The 20,462-nt window shown below is 32.3% G+C and overlaps 2 protein-coding genes across 6 annotated transcripts in view; both read left to right on the top strand.

The window, feature by feature from the left end:
• LOC105345084 (beta-1,3-galactosyltransferase 1) overlaps positions 1-20,462 on the top strand; it is a 46,171-nt gene that overhangs the window by 22,878 nt on the left and 2,831 nt on the right. Inside the window, exon 1 of one of the 5 annotated variants that reach the window (XM_011453082.4) lies at positions 5,601-5,747. The exons of 3 other annotated variants lie outside the window; for them this stretch is intronic. The gene's annotated coding sequence lies outside the window, so the exon portion shown is untranslated. Of the gene's footprint in view, positions 1-5,600; positions 5,748-20,423; positions 20,443-20,462 lie in introns of those variants that run through there. One more of the 5 variants, XM_034447282.2, reaches the window with a different exon arrangement.
• On the top strand, positions 14,843-16,081 carry LOC136275390 (uncharacterized). The gene has a single exon (XM_066084307.1). The coding sequence runs from the start codon at positions 14,843-14,845 to the stop codon at positions 16,079-16,081; it is 1,239 nt and encodes a 412-aa protein (XP_065940379.1).

Here is a 20,462-nt window from a genome sequence, read left to right on the forward strand (position 1 = left end):
GGAATGAGATTTGCGGTTATGATATTTCAACCGGAACACAGTTTCATGGAAAGCAAGGTTGCGAATGATTCCGAGGGTATTATCCGAAAATCAATATGTCTTGACTTACAGGAGCAAAGGTCTGGAATTTTACCAGTTGTAATCATTTTTCTCTTTGGACCATGACCGAAAAGGACATCTTTAAATAGGAATTAAAACGGGATGGATCGTGTAAAAAGATATGGTTCGGACGTTTATCTTAACGAAATGAGCTAACTGGGAATTTTAGGAATTAATGTTGGTTATAATGGCCCCTTTGGTACCATATAATGCACTATTGAATAGATAAGAACGCATAGATGATAAATCAATTTTAGGTGTGGATGTGCATTCTCGCCAAGATACCATTGCAGCTGATGAGAGTACATAAGTATTTCCGTCATACGGCAGTCCGGGGGTCGGGATGTTCTGTACATATTATAGATGTTCGAGTGTTGATTGGTCGTGGACATGTATATTTATCCCCTCAAAGAACTCAATATAAAGCCTCTGTAAATGAAAGTATTCAAATTTTAAAGCTTTAAAATTTGACCAAACAGTTTTTGTGGCCAAAATATATATCTAAAATTCTATGGTAAATCTCGTGGGTAATTTGTAGACCATCCACCCCTTCAAGATTGTAACTTTCAGGGAAGAGTTAATTTAGTATTACTGCATATATTCAGAATATATATATATATATATATATATATATATAAATATATATATATATATATATATATATTTATATATATATATATATATATATATATATATATATATATATATATATATATATATATATATATATATATATATATATTCAGAAAATATCATATTTTTATCGTATAAAATGTTAACGTCTTTCAACTTTATATTGGGTAAAAAGTATGACATTGTATTTCTTTTTTAGAAGTCTAATTATATACACTTTTATTCAAAATATGTTTTTAGACTAAAAAACTGCTTGTTTATAGTCTCGTAATCAAAATCAAGATAAAGTAATCAAGTGGTCGTTTGTTTACTTAAATCGTACTCATTACAAACTGATTAGAGCATACTAAATGGTATATAGGAGAAAAACAGAGAGGAAATCCAGTTACAAGAAATTCAATACATACATGTAGATCCACAAAGACAAGTTTAAGCGTATATTGCATATCAAAGCCATTTAAATGTAAGACAGCAGGAAGCAAGTAAAGAAAGCAGAATACAGCATGTGTGTTGCTCATGGGCAAACTACCTTTTATTAATGTTTTAGTTTTAGTTTTTGTTGATAGCTATTAGATTATATATCAATGCAATCAAATTTTAAGGCGCCCTGTGATGAAATCTCTTTGAATTTAGTTTATTTTTTTTTTTTATAAAAATATATACCGAAAACAGATTTTAATGTCAAATGACAAAGTTAAAAGCCTCTAAACTGCAAGGGCTACGTGGAAAAAAATTGGGTTTTTCCGCCTAAGATGACAGCTAATGGACATACCGTTTGTAAAGTTTGGATTGGTGTATTGTGTGAGTGGCTGTGACCAAACAAAATTAAAACCCACAAAAGTGTTTGAAATTGAAGCGATGCATAAAATATTATATAACACTTTTTAGTAAGTTTTCTCGTTATGTCACAAATGAGATAATTTAATTACTATGCCCTGAAAATTGCTGAATCTCACCGGAAATAGTTATATTGCCCTCCCGGAAAAAGTTATATTTCACAGGATATGGTTATATTGCCCTCCCGAAACTGTTATATCACCCTCGCGTGCAATCATTCTGCATAATTATTACGTCGGGTCGAAATTTAGCTTGGCAAACGTAAACAGTTCCTCGAAAATAAAAATGTCTTGACAGTGTCTGCTATTCAAAGAAACTTACTTTACTTGTTTAATTTGAATAATAATGTTCTTTTTGACATTTTACAAGAAAATTGATTTGTAAGATATGAAGATGCATTAATAATTAAAATACACATGTTAATGAGATACATATACCGGTATTCTTAAACATATTTTTATTTTTAAAAATGTTATATAACATATAATTATATTACCTCGGTTGGCTATGGATTGTCAGTAATCTAGTTGCCCTTACTGGCATACAATTTTTTACTTCATTTCATTTTTAACTGAATTGACCCATGATAGTTAAAAAGACTGGTGCCCCCCCCCCCCCCACCCCCCATTTTCTTTCTTGATTATTTGGCCTCATACCATAGGCAGCAATTCGCATGCATGCAGTGAGAAAGTTTCATATCCATGATGGATATGCTTTTAAGGGTGTTATTTACTCAGGGTTTGAGTTCTCATATTCCGATTTGTTAAAAAGTTCAATGTAATGAGTAAAATTTGTTCTAAACACAAAAAGTATTTATGAAATGAATTATCATTGACAAAACATTCAATAGTTTTAATTTATTATGGAATTATGCTCAACTAACAATTGACTTTTAGCCAAACAGAGGAAATTCGGACTAAATTTTGCAGATTTTGTTTTTTGGCAGTAGTCTAATATTAAAAGTTAGGATTTTATATTTAAGTCTACTTAATTTTTCATATTTTCCGTTGGTTTTACCTCACTTATTCATTGAAATAATCTTATGGCACGAATAATAATAATATTGAAAAATGCTTTAAAACGATAAAGACATCATATCTCAAAATTTTGATCATTGACCTCATATAAATTTTATGCCAACAGAATAAGGTCAATTTAAGTAGTTCAATATCATAAATGTTTTTGTATTATCATCATTCAATTTGTTGTAAAATTGAATCAAAATGGGTAGGGATTTGAAAACTGATAGAGGAAATTCGGACTGAATTATTTTTTAAAATTGATGCTGAAATCTTAATGTTGTGTACTTATTTAGTGCCAATATCATCCGTAAACTGTATCTTATTTTTTAAAGTGTTTAATTATTTGTAATATTTTTATAATTAAGAAAATATCAATCGTAGTGTAAAATTTTATGGGATTTTTCTTGATACTTTCAATAAATATTCAATGGCCATTCACTCAAAAAGTAGGTCATTGACCTACCTTTTTGAAAGTGAAAAATAACAATACAAGCAAAGGTCTATAACACACAATAGATAGTTTTTCATTATCATCAGTGGATTTCTTTTTCATTCTGAGTAAACGTCATCCTTAACTATTAATTTCCCATTATCAAATTGTAATCATATAATTGTATTTTAATATAATTAATCTTTTCTAGCATTTAGTGTATAGTACAATGTTAGCATGCGGTCAAATTAATTTAGAAAGGAATAGAGCAGATTTGAGTTGTGAATTTGAGTCGTACATATTCATTTCAATTAAATAATCTCTTTACTTATCAAACAGTTTGCTATTATATAAAATAAAAGTTAATAATAATTAATTGATTGAAAGTTGACCTGGACTCTTTCCGAGACATCATACTATTAAGCATTGACTTTTTCAAGCAATTTCCGATCGTTAATGGTATAGCCATTCCCAAAATCATAAAATAAACATAGAAAAAATCGAAAAGTATAACCTCTTTAAAGTACATTTTTGACGTTCTATGTTGACTTGTGCTTTTTCTTTTCTACAAATGCCGAAGTAATGCAGAATAAACAGAGAATTAAATTTACAGTTTCGATTGTACATGTATTGACAAAAGACTCCACAAACAAAGAAAAAACTCTCGAAGGTTAAACAACTTCAAAGGTGTGTTTACACGGTAGTTGACTAACATTTCTAATCTTATTTTGCCTTTATAAAAACAATAATTGCAATTATTCATTCATTATATGAAGCAAGTTCAGCTTTTAGATTTCAATAAATGAAGAAGCACAAATGTTATTTGATATCATCCATTATTGCAGCGAGACTAAAACATTGCCATCTTCAGTTGCTACATGGTATATGCTAATATAAATTGAACTGTTTCAACAGATAAAATCTAAACTGTCACCTACCTTAATATATATATGATGGTTTTCAAAAAACTAGGCTGGTTATTTGTTTTACGTCTTAATTCTTACAAAAATGACAAGCAAATATATATTTGCCGACTAGCCCAGAATGCATATATATTGGAGCCGGAAGTTTATTTTAAATTGAACAATACAAAAATATATCATGTTCATGTAATATTAAAAAAATCACTCCATCACTTTTTTAAAACAAATTGAATTGAACATATTTTATTGATTAAATCAAATGGATAAGACACAAGTTCTAAAACTTAGTCTTCTCCTAATAATGAAATTTTATAAATATTGCCAGTAATAACGTTAGATATGAATACACATAAATATACATGAATAAACAATCTACTACATACATGTATATAATATCACCTTATAAATCGGACATTTTTTGAAAAACGACCACATTCACTCAAAATTTTTTATATGTTTACCACGACGCTCTTTCATTATTACGGTTCATTCACAGGGGCCAAGCCCGTTTTAACATTAATTTCAATGTGATTATAAATAAAGAAAGGTCTTTATTTATGATTACATTGAAATTAATGTTAAAACGGCTTGGCCCCTGTGGGTTCATTTAAACATTTTGATGAACTACAACTTGTTTGTGACATTATATTATTTGCAGTGCTTTACTTAAGTTTGTATTCGTCTAACTTGGGAACCTCTCTGATAGAAGCTTTGCAATAATTATTGCAATAAATAACGTAAAGATTTCGTAAACACTTACGAAAAACTCCAATGCAAATTTACGGCGTACGCAAAATACGCTAGTCTTGAACAGATTCACATTATTTCATACACCATTCTGTGCAGTCTATTTATAAAATTCTTTATTCAGTTTACTACTGTTAATATTTGTCGTTTTACTTGCCCCAAACTTTCTTCCAATAAACCACTTCTAGGCTAACCGACCTACGAAAGTAGACCAAGAGCCGTCATTTCTATACGCAAACAAACCACGTCACTGTACGAAGCTGTTGAACAACAAATATTAACAATTTAGACGAATTTGTTTTTTCGCTTGTCAAGATTGTTTGGATGAGTCTGCCCCCCCCCCCCCCCCTCCCCCCTCACTTTAAAAAACGATGCTACGTGCCTGTGTTGAGCGACGTTTCAGAGACAAGTGAAGTAATGACATCTGTGGTAAAGTGTATGAGGATGTGGTAAGTTACTAGGAGAAGAAACGGACCGCACTCTTGTCTAGCGAAGATGGCTCAGTTCATACTTACATGTACACACCCCTCGCACTTTCCACTTCCGTCTTAGGTTCTTTCACACCCTCATTCAAATTGTTTATTGATTGTCTTTTGCCGATCGAAAGGAATCCATAGCTGTCACTTCGACTGGTAAGCAAGAAGGTAATACGTGTACAATATATTCATTAATGTAGCATTCTCAAATTTTATGATTTAATTACAAGTACATGTATATTACATACGCATCATTTCATTTTGATATTTTCATGATTTTTTAAATGCATATATATGGGATTCTATAATTAATTTGATTGATCTTAAAATACATTAGTGTGCATTCATTCATGACAACTTAATTTATAGAAAGGTCCAGAGTTGCCTTTAGGGCAGTAATTATATTTTGGTCAAAGTTAAGTTGTGTCTTTTAATCTCATTTGGTGTTTTAGTTTGTTTCTTGTTTGTCTATTGGTTGGTCGATTTCCCTCCAAATGTTCTTTTAGTTTTAGTTTAATCTGTGTCAAGAGTTTGAAGAGAGCAGACTGAAATAGTTTTTGACAAATTACATCTCTTCTTGGTAAGTTAATCTAATATCACTAATATTAATACCATATACATGAAGTTAACGCGGAGCACATGCAACTTTTTAATTATATTTTGCTCAACTCCATCGTCGAAAACCACGGCCAACATGTGCAATCCTCTCCCATCTAGGAGAGAGTAAGGCTCACTCTGGATCGTAGCTTTCAAAGGCCTCTTGTTTAACGATGTGTGTGTGTGTGTGTGTGTGTGTGTGTGTGTGTGTGTGTGTGTGTGTGTGTGTGTGTGTGTGTGTGTGTGTGTGTGAGAGAGAGAGAGAGAGAGAGAGAGAGAGAGAGAGAGAGAGAGTTTGAGAGAGAGTTTAGTTTTGCATGGAATTAAACACAAGGGGAGAGGGAAAAAATGCTGAACTGTTCTCAGAAATCCGTCAGCTCTAGCATTGCATAAGCTTGTACAGATAACTCCGCCTTAGAAGTTTTTACACCGTCTGCGTGTATTCTTTATAAATGCTTGATGTATCTGACAAAATTGATCATGACGCCAATCGCCAAGGCCAACCAAAGCGGTTCTGATAGTAAGGGCCTATCTGCACTGCGGAAGTTCAAAGTTAGAAATTAATGAATATTGATTCTGGTGACGTGTGTTTCAATACTCCAAAACATATCTCCTGTGAGCCGAGTATGGTGTCCGGATAAGGCCATTTGCGCCGTCGCGCTAACACACAACACACTATCGCGCTAACACAAAACACGCCGTCGCGCTAACACAACTTTGCACAACACGTCGTCGCGCTAATACAACTTTGCACAACACGCCGTCGCGCTGTGCAAAGTTAAGTTAGCGCGACGGCCTGTTGTGTGTTAGCGCGACGGCGTGTTGTGCAAAGTTGCGTTAGCGCGACGGCGTGTTGTGTGTTAGTGCGACGGCGTGTTTTGCAAAGTTGCGTTAGCGCGACGGCGTGTTGTGTGTTAGCGCGATGTCTCGTTTATCTGAATGCGATGTCGCGCTAACGCAAATGGCCCTATCCGGAGCCGAGGGCTCATATTCTTTGCCCGATTTTGTGCGAACCCTTACTCACCAAAAGGTTTGCCAAGAGGGAGTCAAGTTCAATGGTTGGGGTATATTATTTACCTCCCCTTTCAGTTCAATTTTTTATAGCGCCAGATATTTAAATAACCCAACGTCATCTTAAGCGTATTGGAATTTTCATGTAGTCGACGTTTCCACGGGTTCGATCTAACACTTGCATGTGCACCCTCCATGATTTACATGTATTGGTTACGGCTGTAGACGTTATTTGTTGATGTATTAAAAGTAGTACCGGTAGCGGCGTAATTATACACAGTGTGAGGCAGAGAATTTTCACACTAAGTACTGTCTTAACACTGGAGAAACCGATTTTCACACCGGTAAATGAAGTGATAATAATGCGATAAACATGTGTCTATTTGTTAGCTATCAATTAAAGGGGCATGGTCACGATTTTGGTCAAATTTTATTGTTATGTTGCTTGGTCCGATTTTTTGTTATTACAGTATCAAAAATTTTCCCATACAAACCATTTATCTTAGAAAGTTATAGACTTTCTCCTATTTACACTAGCAGAAGCAGTCTCCTTTCAAAGTTAGAAATATTCAAAGTAAATAAAAATAATTTCTTTTTGGGCAAACGAAAAAACAAACCAAAATGCATCACGAGAATGTTTTAAAAAAGAAACCGTTTGGTTTCTTCCCCCGAATGATTGGGATTATTCAACCCGCATGCTTTGCATCGATTGTAAAGAAAACAAACTTTAGAAATATTAGCGAATAAAACGTACAAATGTTTATTTGTAATCTGTCTGGTCATTTCGACCTTTATTTAAAGCGATGTCAAAGTCGTAATACAACCATACCCGTCTCGTCGTCAGAGGTGAAATTTAACATGAGGCGAAATAACGCGATACCCTTTTATATCGTTTGTTTTGTTAACAAATTTTGTACGTATTTCCTTCATTGAAATATGGCTTAATTGACTGGGGAAAACTACTGCAATGTCTATTATTATACATATACTTAGCATAACCATCGTTTAAAAGCGTGCATAAAATTTGATAAAAAATCGAACCAAGCAGCTTTAATTTACAATGTTTTAGAAATGCATTTCTGATGATCAAATAAAATTTGAGTCATTCGTAGAGTTATAAGCAACTTTTTGTCATGTAAATAAGGCTCGTTCCCTGTGGGTTTTTTTTTTTTTTTTTTTACATAGGTTCAATATACCAGTAAAAAAATCTTTTTCCAGCTAATTTGTCTAGGTGACCTTAATGAGTATAATTTAAAAGGTTTTTCCTATTTCATTGACAACTAAAGCAGTGAGTCCTGAATCATTGCAATTATGTATTAATTGTTCGTTCGTTTGTAAGTAACACAACGCGATCTTTTTTCCTTTTTCAATATTTGCTTGGTTGTGTCTATAAGGACATTGTCAATTCAACCTAGCTGTGAGATATTTATGCACCTTTATTGCATACAAAATTGTTCTTAGATAATATTAAATCAACATGCTCAAATTACCTACTTTGGGATTTTTTTTTGAGGGGGGGGGGGGGGGGTTACCTTTGACCATTTACGACAACTGATATTTGATAATATTTTGCAAACGTTATAAAATCTTCTTCAATATGCGGTTTCCATGAGCATCGCTATTTTAAACTTAAAAAAATATTGAAATCTAATAGGAAATTATTGTGTAGATCACAGACTGTCAAGTTTGTAAATATGTACAGCGCTTATCTTGATGTGGCATTCTGCATTTCACATTGAAGTGGAAAATACTCAATTCTACTGATTCAAAGTGTCACGCACAATTATTTGTCCATCATTTATGTCGATCATACAAGGTGTCCCAGAATATCTGATACCATTTTAATTTGTATAAATTAAATCATTTTTTGCCAAGATGCCGCATTTTTGCTTCGTTATTCATTTCTGAATCAATTATTCAGACGTTGAATATCCTTTTTTGCAAATGCTAGACTGTGTTGTATAATTTAATCTCCGCCCCGTAAAATGGTCCGGTCGGACCTTTAATGGTAACATGTGGCTATTAGAAAAGGTCCTACCCGTAGTCACTTATTGCAATTTACATGTATCTCAGAGTTATTATTCAATTTGCTTATGAACATTTACATGTATCTAAAAGATGTCTTTGTTTACATAAAGCAGACGGCCATTTTTAGTACGGTACATGTATGACCGTATCACTAATTTACTTAAAGTTTGTGGAATATCAAATATTGATAGCGGATTGGATTTGACGAATTGTTTAAAAACCTGAAGAAAAAAATAAAAACATGAATATTTTGACAATAATTTGAACACACAATTTATTCCCTTTGTTTGTAAATCTCTTTCCGGTGTATACTGATTAGCAGAGGATTTCACGACAGGCATGAAGCCATGCAGGCATTCACACCTTTGCTAATCAGAATAGACCCCTGAACTGAGAGAGAAAAATGTCTCCTTTGTTGTGTTCTACACAACTTATACATGTAAGATTGTCTTTTTACCTCGTGCTTTGTTTAATTTTCAGTAGATCAAAAACCTGTGATAATATATTAACAATTCATACGACGGTAACGTCTTTAGGTAGAGTTCATCATTATTTTATGATAATTAATAAAAGGTTGCATATGTGCATTTATTTACCTTGACAGCGAGTATACATTCAAGTTCAAGTTCAGTTTATTCGCTCAAACCAAATAATTTGGTACAAGAGGAACATATATATAATACACACAAATACAAATCGTCAGAGGTACGTACAAACAGGTACATTTTCATACAGGGAAAAAATACAAATAAAAAAGGACAGACTATAGAATCACTACTTCTGTAAGATTTTGGTATAAAGGATCATAATAGGAAAACAACTAAGAGGAGCAGACAGCATCAAAAATATTTGAAATAAATACACATAATTTTCTTAGCGATTTACAATTGCAATTAGTCATGAGTTCAGAAAACTTAATTTTTTTTTGTCTTTTCCAATATTTTGTGTTTATTTTTTTTTATTTTTTAATAGTGTATACGTAACTGTGGTAACTATAGGGGTGTGAAAAGACAAAAGAAATTAATTAGATGATACATGTACTTATAATTTAAAAAAAACATGTTTTGATTGACTGCAGGTAAAGTGTAAAAAAGGATTTTTAAAAAAAAGTATTAAAAGTCTGATAATCTGTTCAGGTAAATTTAAATCTCTCTCTCTCTCTCTCTCTCTCTCTCTCTCTCTCTCTCTCTCTCTCTCTCTCTCTCTCTCTCAGGTTTAAGAAATACATGTAAGATGCAACAAAGCGTTTTGGTGCAAAAATATATTTGTAATCTGCATAGAAATATCTTCAAAATGCAGTCCGAGTGCCTTTAAGTCACCGTTTTAATTTCTTTTACTACTTCACATTTCAAAACCTCTCAAAATATTATGCATTTCTTTACACAAAAAATCAAAAGGTAATTTGGTTTAAAGGGAAAAGTGGAGAAACTTATGACTGTCTTTAATCGGAGCTTATGATAAAAACCCCCCACATTTTTTATCAGTCAAATAATCTCTACATAATTCAAGCTTGACGTTAAATGAAATTTTCACACGAAAAGCATTCGGATGTGAGACATTTACACTTTACAGATCGATCACCAAATACATTTTAATCCATAAATAACGGCAACGGTGTGTATATACAAATAATCATGACGCGTAAGCTATTCAATTTGGATGCAGTTATGTCTTTAAAAATATATTGATTGAATGCTTAATTAGCATATTGATGGTTGTGTTGGTAATTACAGAAGATCAAAAAGTGAATAGAGCTCGTTTTACAGAGCTCATGATGTTTGTCAATGTTGGATATCAGTAATAGATTAGTAACTTCATTTTTCATCAAGTGCTTGCTATTTGTACCGATGTAAAAAAAATGTCTACCTGATATCAGATAATGACATCAATAAAATAATTTTAACAATAAACCTGTTGCTACAGTTCGTTGAAAATTCCACGTCCTCGACTAAAGCAATTGATGGAAATAAACCGCTACCTCATAGTGTATATAATGCATTATAATCAAGTTTATTTAAGTAATATTATGTCTGGTGATTGGTTTTGAGAAAGAAAAAAATTAACCTTTTTTTTTTTTTTACATTAACATACATGTAATCTACTCATATAATAATTGCTTTCCTGTAGCCCTTTTCACAAAAAATCTTACGATTGATTTTTATCATAAGTGAAAACTTAAGTTTTTATTCATTTTCACAAAATATCTTATGAGATTCTTACGTGTAAAATTTGTCGTAACTTTACGATAGCACATACCCTCTCGTAAGTATTTCAAAACTGTAAATAATAATCGTATTATGTAAAATATACAAGAAAAACAGCTAAATTTAATGTTTCATAGCGCATTATACCGTTATTTCGCATTATATAGCAGTTATTGTTACAAAATGATACACAAATATTGAAATAAATTCTCCAAAAATTTTTACGGCAAATTTTTCTCGTAAGATTTTCCTACGTCACACTAAACACACATTGTGATTGTGACGTCATATTTGGATTTCTACTACATCACATTAATTTCACCCGATGTAAGTGGTATATAATTTCATTTTTGCATCTTTTTCTATGAGAATGTTGGTTAATTTATATGTTTCTCCTGTTTTATCCCCGAGTACCCAAACTCCGTCACCATAAGCAGAAAACATTCCGCGTTTCTCTGTAAATTATTTTTTGCGGTTTTTATCATTTGCAGCCACTAAATATAACCTGAAACGGTATAGTTTATAAAATTATTAACAAAAATATTTTTATTATTATTCAAATAAGCCCTCTGAATACGACGTTTATCAAACGTGCTATTATATAAATAGTGCCTGTTTGGGAGGGTAACAGTTGAAATTGACACCCCGAGAAAACCATTGTCAACCGACGCGAAGCGGAGGTTGACAATGGTTTTCGAGGGGTGTCAATTTCAACTGTTATCCTCCCAAACAGGCACTATTTATTTTGTTATACTGAATGTCTTTTTTAAAAATTTTAAGAAAATTTTACTGCTTTTATATAGGAATAACGTGAATTCTACAGCGAACCGTACGCGCATAACTTTCGCGCATGTAACATTTTTTAATATTACCCGTTGCCAAGTGCGTTGCTAACGCTGAGGGTAATAGTAAATATTATTAACTGCGTCTTAACCAATCAGATTTCAGTATTTAACATGAAAGTATAACAACATAACTTATGAACCTAACTCCGTCACCCACATGATCTATGATACGCCAGGGAATGAAGACACATTAACAATATGCAATATAGTTTAAACTCAACTTGTTTCTAGGCCAAGTTTTAATTAGTAAAATCGGTGTATACAATTTAAATTGTATTTAATATCATCAAAGTGAAATGATCGCCAGAATAAAAAAAATGGGTTGTTGTAACAACAATCACAATGACCTTTTCAGAATGTATGGGTGTCGTTTGATTTCTGTCCTTACATATTTCAAATATATCATATCAATAATAAATATATTAATGATTATATTATTTATTACATTTTTGATAAATGTAACATATTCTAAATACCGACATACCGTATATATCTGTAACCCCGTATTATAGGCAATTATTATGCCTTCTGTTAGTTTGTCACTATATATTCAATGCTCATCTATTTTCGCATAGTATCAAAGGATTTATATAGCGTAAGCATACTATGCCGAAATAGAGCACGGCAAATGTTTTCGACGAAAATCTTTCAAGCGCCGACAGCGGGATTCGAACTCACGACGCTAAAATCATACCAACGTGAAGCCCAACGCGTTACCGCTACGCTAAAGTAGCCGTTATAACAAATAATGGTATTTATATATATAAAACGTAGATATGTACGACTGACATCAAGCACTTAAAATTATTCATTTTTCCAAAAACACTTCATTATTGACGGTGATTTTAAAGTTAAAAGTTTTTTATAAACTTTTGAACAAATTAATTGAACATTTTACAAAGAAATTCTACATGAGAATCACAAAAACGCTTTTTTAAATGACGCTTGATAAAGAATGTACAAGGAAAAAATTCAATGAGATTTCGTCTGCTAAACATTTCGAGTTTTCTCGGTAAGGTAAATTCGTAAAACGTCTCTCATTATAAACCTTTGTTGACTTTTCATTGTACAACAGCTTGTTGATTAAATAAACAATCAATTAAATCAATTGATTAATTTGACAAAAAAAACAAACGCTTGCTTTTCCCGATGATTTTTTTTAGGGACTTGTCAACACTCGAACGTCACAGCTACTAGCAAAGCACGTCAGTATATTCAACAGTCGGCATAATAATAACAATAGTGTTGTGTTGAGCATGTACTATGCCTAAATAGTAGTCAGGGTTTGATACATAGTGCACTCGCCTCCGGCTCGTGCACTATGTATCAAACCCTGACTACTATTTAGGCATAGTACATGCACAACACAACACTATTATATAAATATTACGGCATGACCGATTTGACGTTATCATCAAGTGTAGTGCATAAACGCTATTGCGGACTGAAAAAATGTATTAATAACCTCAATAAAAAATAAATTACATGTGAAATGTTTCATCTTGACCTCTCTTAAAATGACTGACCACCGTAAATAATCAAATGGGTCCGCATGTCAGAAATATCGTTATTTTAGTGCACCCGTGAAAAAGTGTTAGCTGATTTCACGCAATTATTGTTGCATAAAATGAACAAGAAGTAATTTTGTTAAGGAATGAATTCAATATTTATTTGTTTTATACGATATAAAATGGTTTGGGGCAGTTTACGCTTTATAAACCGCGAAGCGGTTTATAAAAAAGCGTAAACTGTTCCAAACCATTTTATATCGTATAAAACTAATGAATATTGAATTCATTGCTTATAATTTAATTTTTTTACTCTTCATTGTAGATAAAAACGGTCATTGGACCTTTAAAATGACATAAAATTATACAAAATTCAAACGTAACGTCGGGCGTATTGATACGTTTTTGACGTTAGTCTTGCTATGACGTAGGCAACATTCTTTATACATATGTACGATATAAAACAATAATTTTAGCCAATCAGAAAGCGCGTTACAACCAGAATTAAATTATTTAAGTTTGAACACATTCGTAAATTTAACCGTGGTAAATTGTTGACATTTGATTGAAGATTTTTGACATGCAAAAAATGACGTCATAATCGCTTGATTTCAAACGGCGAGGAGTTTCCCGAAAGTGACGGAGTTAGGATAGTGACGGAGTTAGGGTGCTATGCGATATAAGAATTATTAAGAGAATTCAAGTCGTTGCTAGGGAAAGGATAACTCGTTAGTAAATTTTAGTGAAACCTGTTACGAATGCGTTCGTGAAAAACACTTAAGATTTCTCGTAAGATGTTCTTAAGTTAAAATCTTACGCAAAACCTTAAGATTTTTTGTGAAAATGGCTACTGATCCTTATTTGATTTAAGGAATGAATTCAATATTTATTTGTTTTATACGATATAAAATGGTTTGGGGCAGTTTACGCTTTATAAACCGTGAAGCGGTTTATAAAAAAGCGTAAACTGTTTCAAACCATTTTATATCGTATAAAACTAATAAATATTGAATTCATTGCTTATAATTTAATTTTTTACGCTTAATTGTAGATAAAAACGGTCGTTTGGCCTTTAAAATGACGTAAAATTGTACAAAATTCAAACGTAACGCCAGGCGTATTGATACGTTTTTGATGTTAGTCTTAATTTTTTTAATTTCCGGGAGTTCAAACAGGTAGCACGTAGCAGAGGTGTACGTCGCAATTTTTCTCAAATTCAGCAATATATAGAGCGCTGATCGGTTTACAACTTTGCAGATAGGTTAGTACACGTGCATTGCACACCTGGGTACACTGCGTGTTGAACAAATGTTCCTAACATTGATGCATTTATATGTCATTTTGTGCATTTTTTGTTCTACCTGAGTTCTACCTGAGTGAACAGGGCACAACACCGTGACGCAAAAACTATTAATAGACTGGTAGTGTGTGTAGTCAGGGGTGACATAAGGGTTGTTTACATTGGTGTTTACCTAGTTCATAATGGGTGGTAGTGATAAACAGTCAAAAAAGCGGAAAAAGAAAAATAGTGAAGACACTACAGATAATGAACAATTATTAGACAAGTCAGCGAGTGATTCGTTACCAATAAGTGAAGTTATAGGGCAAGCCGAAAGAGTACTATATGGGGACAGCGACATCGTCAACACATCTACCCCAGTAAGTACCCCAACAGCTGATCAAGTCTTCAGAGAATCAAATGTTGAAAAACAAATAAAAGACACAAATAAAAAACTAGACATAGTGATTAGAAAATTAGGGAAGCTTGACACAATAGAACAAAAGTTACTTTCCATTGACTCAAGACTTTCCAGTGTCGAAAAGTTGGTAAATACCCACGAAAGTAAATTTAAAGAAACAGAGACTAAACTTAAAGAGACGGACACTAGATTAACAGCTGTCAAAGAGAAAACGATAGAACTAGAAAAAAGTGCTGGATTTGTATCAAATAAAGTGCATGATTTTGAAAAAAATATCCAAGAAATGAAAATCAGCATGAATAGAAAGGAAAAATCACAGAAAGAGCTATTAGACGAAATGAAGAGAGACATTAAATCTCTGCAAACAGAAAAAGAAGATATTGGGCAACTAAAGGATTCAATCGTCGATCTGCAATGCCGCTCCATGAAATACAATCTCGTGTTTACGGGGCTAGGTGGGGAAACAAAGGAAGAGGACACGGAGGGCAAATTGCGGGACTTCATATATTTTGAATTAGGAGTTGACTGGAAAGTGGAGTTCTGTAACGTACATCGGTTCGGTCGATTTCAACAGAACAGGAGCAGACCTATCGTTGCGAAATTCCTTTATGAAAATGACCGAGTAAGTGTTCTAGAAAGAGCCTATAAATTAAAAGGAAGTGGATTCGGCATAAATGAACAATTCCCGCACGCTATTGAGGAAAGACGAAAACAACTCTATCCTATCATGAGGGAACTCAGAAGTCAAGGAAACAGAACCAAATTAGTGAAAGATCGTCTGTATGTGAACGGAAAGTTATATAAAGGTCCAGAAAGCAGAGACGAACACCACACAGGAACACCAGATAATAGACAACAACGCCACGCAGCCACACACGCGCAACACATAACTCGATCGACAGGAGCCCAAGGACGACCCAACGAAACAGCAGGACGGCATGAAAGACAGACTACACATCCAACGACCGCGTACAGTACAGTCGCCTCCAACGCGTACACTGGACATTCTACCGGTCACTAGGACAGGCTCGGGAGTAGGAGTGCGGATTTAACTATCATCGCATGGAATGTTAATAAAGGCCTAAAAACTAAACTAGATAATCTAGACTTTGTAGAACTTATAATAAAATATGATATAATTATTTTATTAGAATGTTGGATAAATCAAGATGATTGTTTCGATCTACATGGATATAATAATTATAGTTTTCATAGAACAAATGGAAAAGGAGGTGGCATTGTTATCTTTATTAAAAACATGTTAGACATGAGCATATCAATTGTAGACCAATTTTGTAGTACTGTTGTCTGGATACGTTTTGAACATAAAAGTAAACAAGGTACACCCATTTTTGTAGCCGCATGTTATATACCCCCAGAAAGTAGTGTGTTTTATAAAAAAGAGAAAGTTGATATTTTTGATTATTTAGAAGAATCTTATTGTAGTTTTCACCGTAAAGGTCATATATATGTGGTAGGGGACTTTAATGCCCGGTGTGGAACTTTGGATGATTTTATTTCTGATGACAAGCTTGAAAAGTCAGTAGAAAAGAATTTACAGTCATTTGTAGACTATGACAATAATGCCAATGTATACTGTAGACATAATGCAGACAGAGGAGTTAACAACTTTGGTAAAAAGTTGATTAATTTGTGTAGAACTACAGGATTGAAAATTGTTAATGGAAGAAATGAAAATGACTATAATGGTAATATCACTTTTTATAACGCCAATGGAACTAGTACGATAGATTATTTACTTACAGATGTGTACAATTTTGACAATATTGCTTATTTTTCAACAGGTATTTTTAACTGCTTCTCCGATCATGCACCTGTTTCTTTTTGTATTAAAACTAACTACATAGATGGGGGATCAAAAGCCTTGTGCTGTGCAAACACTTCACAAAGGAACGGGAGTATAAATCAATGTACTTCAGTTAGATGGAAAGAAGGTGCTGATTTAGAAGCTACGTGGTCAATAAGTGAACACTATGATTTATTTTTGTCATATGTAGAAAACCAGTTATATACACAAGAAGATGTTGACAATTGTGTAACGAATTTTAGTAAGACACTCTGTAAAATAATGAAGCCCTATTGTATTATCACTGGTGGACTGGCAAATACAGTTATAGATGCAGAACGTTGTATTGATAAACCCTGGTTTAATGATATTTGTAAATCAAAATACCGTGATTATAGAGGTGCACTGCATGATTTTAATGTATGCAAGTCGGATGTAAATAGAATTGTACTTTGTGCAAAGAAAAAGGTTTATAAAAAAACAGTCCAGAAGTTTAAGCATAACTACGAACGATATCAGGGAGACAGAATGGAATACCTAAGAAAATGTAACCCAAAGCAGTTTTTTCGTTTATTTAAGAATAATAAAAAAATCAGTTGTGATGTAAGTGCCAAAGAGTTTTTTGAGCATTTTAAGAACCTTTTTGAAAATGTAAAAACTACTACGTATGACAACACTAGTGATGATTATGAAATATTACCATGTTATGAAGAGTTAGATGTGTGTATTTCAGAATTAGAGGTTGAGAAAGCTATTTTGAAACTGAAAAGTAACAAGAGTAATGCTGAAGATGGTGTAATTAATGAATTTTTTTCGAAATGTAAAGAGGTTATGATACCTATTTTGTGTAGACTTTTTAATAATATATTTGACTCTGGTTTTTACCCAGACAATTGGTCAAAAGGTTGTATTGTACCAATTTTTAAAAAAGGTGAAATGCAAGATTTAAACAATTATAGAGGTATCACATTAGTTAGTTGCTTGGCAAAACTATTTACAAGTATTATAAATACTAGATTGTTAGAATGGGACCAGAGATATAATATCATTACTGATGCTCAGTTTGGTTTTAAACCAGGGGTAGGTACAATTGATGCCATATTTGTACTACAGAATCTCATAAGTAGAACTTTAAAAAACAAAAAAAGATTGTACTGTTGTTTTGTGGATTATACAAAGGCCTTTGACTTAATTGATAGATCAAAACTATGGTATAAATTGCAAATGGAGGGTTTTGGAGGAAAATTGTTACGTATTATTAAGTCTTTATATAAGAATGTAAGAGCATGTGTTAAACATAAAGGTATATTTACAGAAACATTTAGAATCTCAGCTGGAGTTCTACAAGGTGAAATATTGTCTCCATTATTATTTTCAATGTACCTTAATGATTTTGAAAGATATTTTATAAATAGTAATTGTACATCAATTGAATTACAAATGATTAATATGTTTTTAATTATGTATGCTGATGATACTGTCCTTTTGGCAGAATCGCCCGAGGGTTTACAGGATATGCTGAACACATTGCACAGATATACTGATGAATGGAAGTTATCTGTTAATGTACAAAAAACCAAAATTGTAATTTTTAGAAACGGAAAATGTGTTAAAGATAATGAAAAATGGGAATACAATAGCAAATACGTAGAAGTAGTGAATCAATTTAACTATCTTGGTATGTTGTTTAACTACAATGGTAAATTTTTATCTACACAAAAGCACTGTGCAGCACAGGGAAATAAAGCAATGTTCAGCATATCTAGTAAAATGAAAGATTTGAATTTTAATGTTGAAACTCAATTGAATGTTTTTGATACTTATGTAAAAAGTGTACTTAGTTATGGTGCTGAAATTTGGGGATTCCATAAAGGTCAAGATGTAGAAAAAGTTCATATAAATTTTTGTAAGAAGGTTTTGGGTGTCAGAAAAAATACTTGCAACAGTGCAGTTTATTATGAAGTAGGTAGATTTCCATTAGAGATTTTCAGGAAACAAAAAAATTTTAAATACTGGTTTAAATTGAGAAACAGTAAAAACTGTATTTTAAAAGCATGCTACGAAGACATGGTGAAAAGTAATGACATATGGATTTCAAATATCAGGAAAGAATTGTCCATCTTAGGCTTAGCCGATTTATATCAAAGTACTATGAAAGAGTCTGTTATTTTAGATATTATATTTAATAGAATGTGTGATGTCTTTAAACAAAAAGTTGTTAACGATATAAGCAATGCATCAAAATGTATATTATATAAACATGTTGTTGATCATTTTTGTTTACAAGTTTACCTAAAGAAACCAATTCATGTAAAATATCGTAAATTAATTACACGCTTACGGTTGTCCTCACATGACTTAAAGATTGAAACAGGGAGGTATGATAATTTAACACGTGATTGTCGAAAATGTGAATCTTGCAACTTAAATGTAATTGAAGATGAGTTCCATTTTTTACTTATTTGTCCATCACTTTGTAGTTTAAGAGATAAGTATATTAAAAAATACTACTCCCGAAAACCAAGTGTCTATAAAGTTATACAGTTATTATCTACCTCTAATACTAAAGAACTGTGTAATTTAGGTAAATATTTATATTATGCAAACAAGCAACGAACTCTCCATGTGAATTATCCAAATTGATTATGTACACTTTGTTTTTTCTTACTGTTTATTTAATATGTATATGTTCATATGTATAACCTATGAGACATTTGTCTCTTGGAATAAAGAACTTGAACTTGAACTAGTCTTACTATGACGTAGGCAACATTCTTTATACGATATAAAATAATTTTTTAGCCAATCAGAAAGCGCGTTACAACCATAATTAAATTATAAAAGTATCAATATATTTAAGGATGAAAGATTTTATAAGAAAGCGGGTACGTAGCATCGTTTTTGAAAGTGTAGGGGGGGGGGCGACAGACTTATACAAAAATTCTTGACAAAAAAAAAATAATAAAAAAGAAAGTTGCAAGTCAACGAAATCCTAATGTGTGTGTTGGGGGAGGGGAATTATCCCTACTTTAACTTATAGCTTCGAATTTACTGTTAATTTTGTTACAGAATTTTATGCTCTGTGTACATATTTCGTGTATATCTCAATGTTTTACCTATATATATTTTGTGTTTATTTAATTTATATTAAATGTTGCTGATAAACTACTCTGTAAATACGTTTTAAAATGATAGAAAAAATAAAAGAAAAAAGAAAATAACTTTTAAATGTCGTAATATGTCCAAATCTGATTTTTTTTAATTCATAGAGGTCAGCTAAGTATTTTAATTACATAATTCAACGTGTTTGGACATCTTAACCTGGCACCCGAGTGAATTTTAATTACATAATTTATACAATTGTTATTAAACGCTAATCATACTGATTGTTATTTGCTCGTTTCATTTTATCCACGCCCATAAGTAATTAGGGTGGTACTGAACACCTTCATGTTATGACGTATTATTTATCGAAATAAACAATAAAATCAAGAATAATTTTATAAAAAGTTTTCCTTTCCAAAATTGCTATCTAACAGCGTAGCGCAGTGGGTTGGAAGGTTCACTACGGATATGTAAGTCATAATATTAATTG

Source organism: Magallana gigas, chromosome 5 (assembly GCF_963853765.1).
Source record: "Magallana gigas chromosome 5, xbMagGiga1.1, whole genome shotgun sequence".
Classification (NCBI taxonomy): Eukaryota; Metazoa; Mollusca; class Bivalvia; order Ostreida; family Ostreidae; genus Magallana; species Magallana gigas.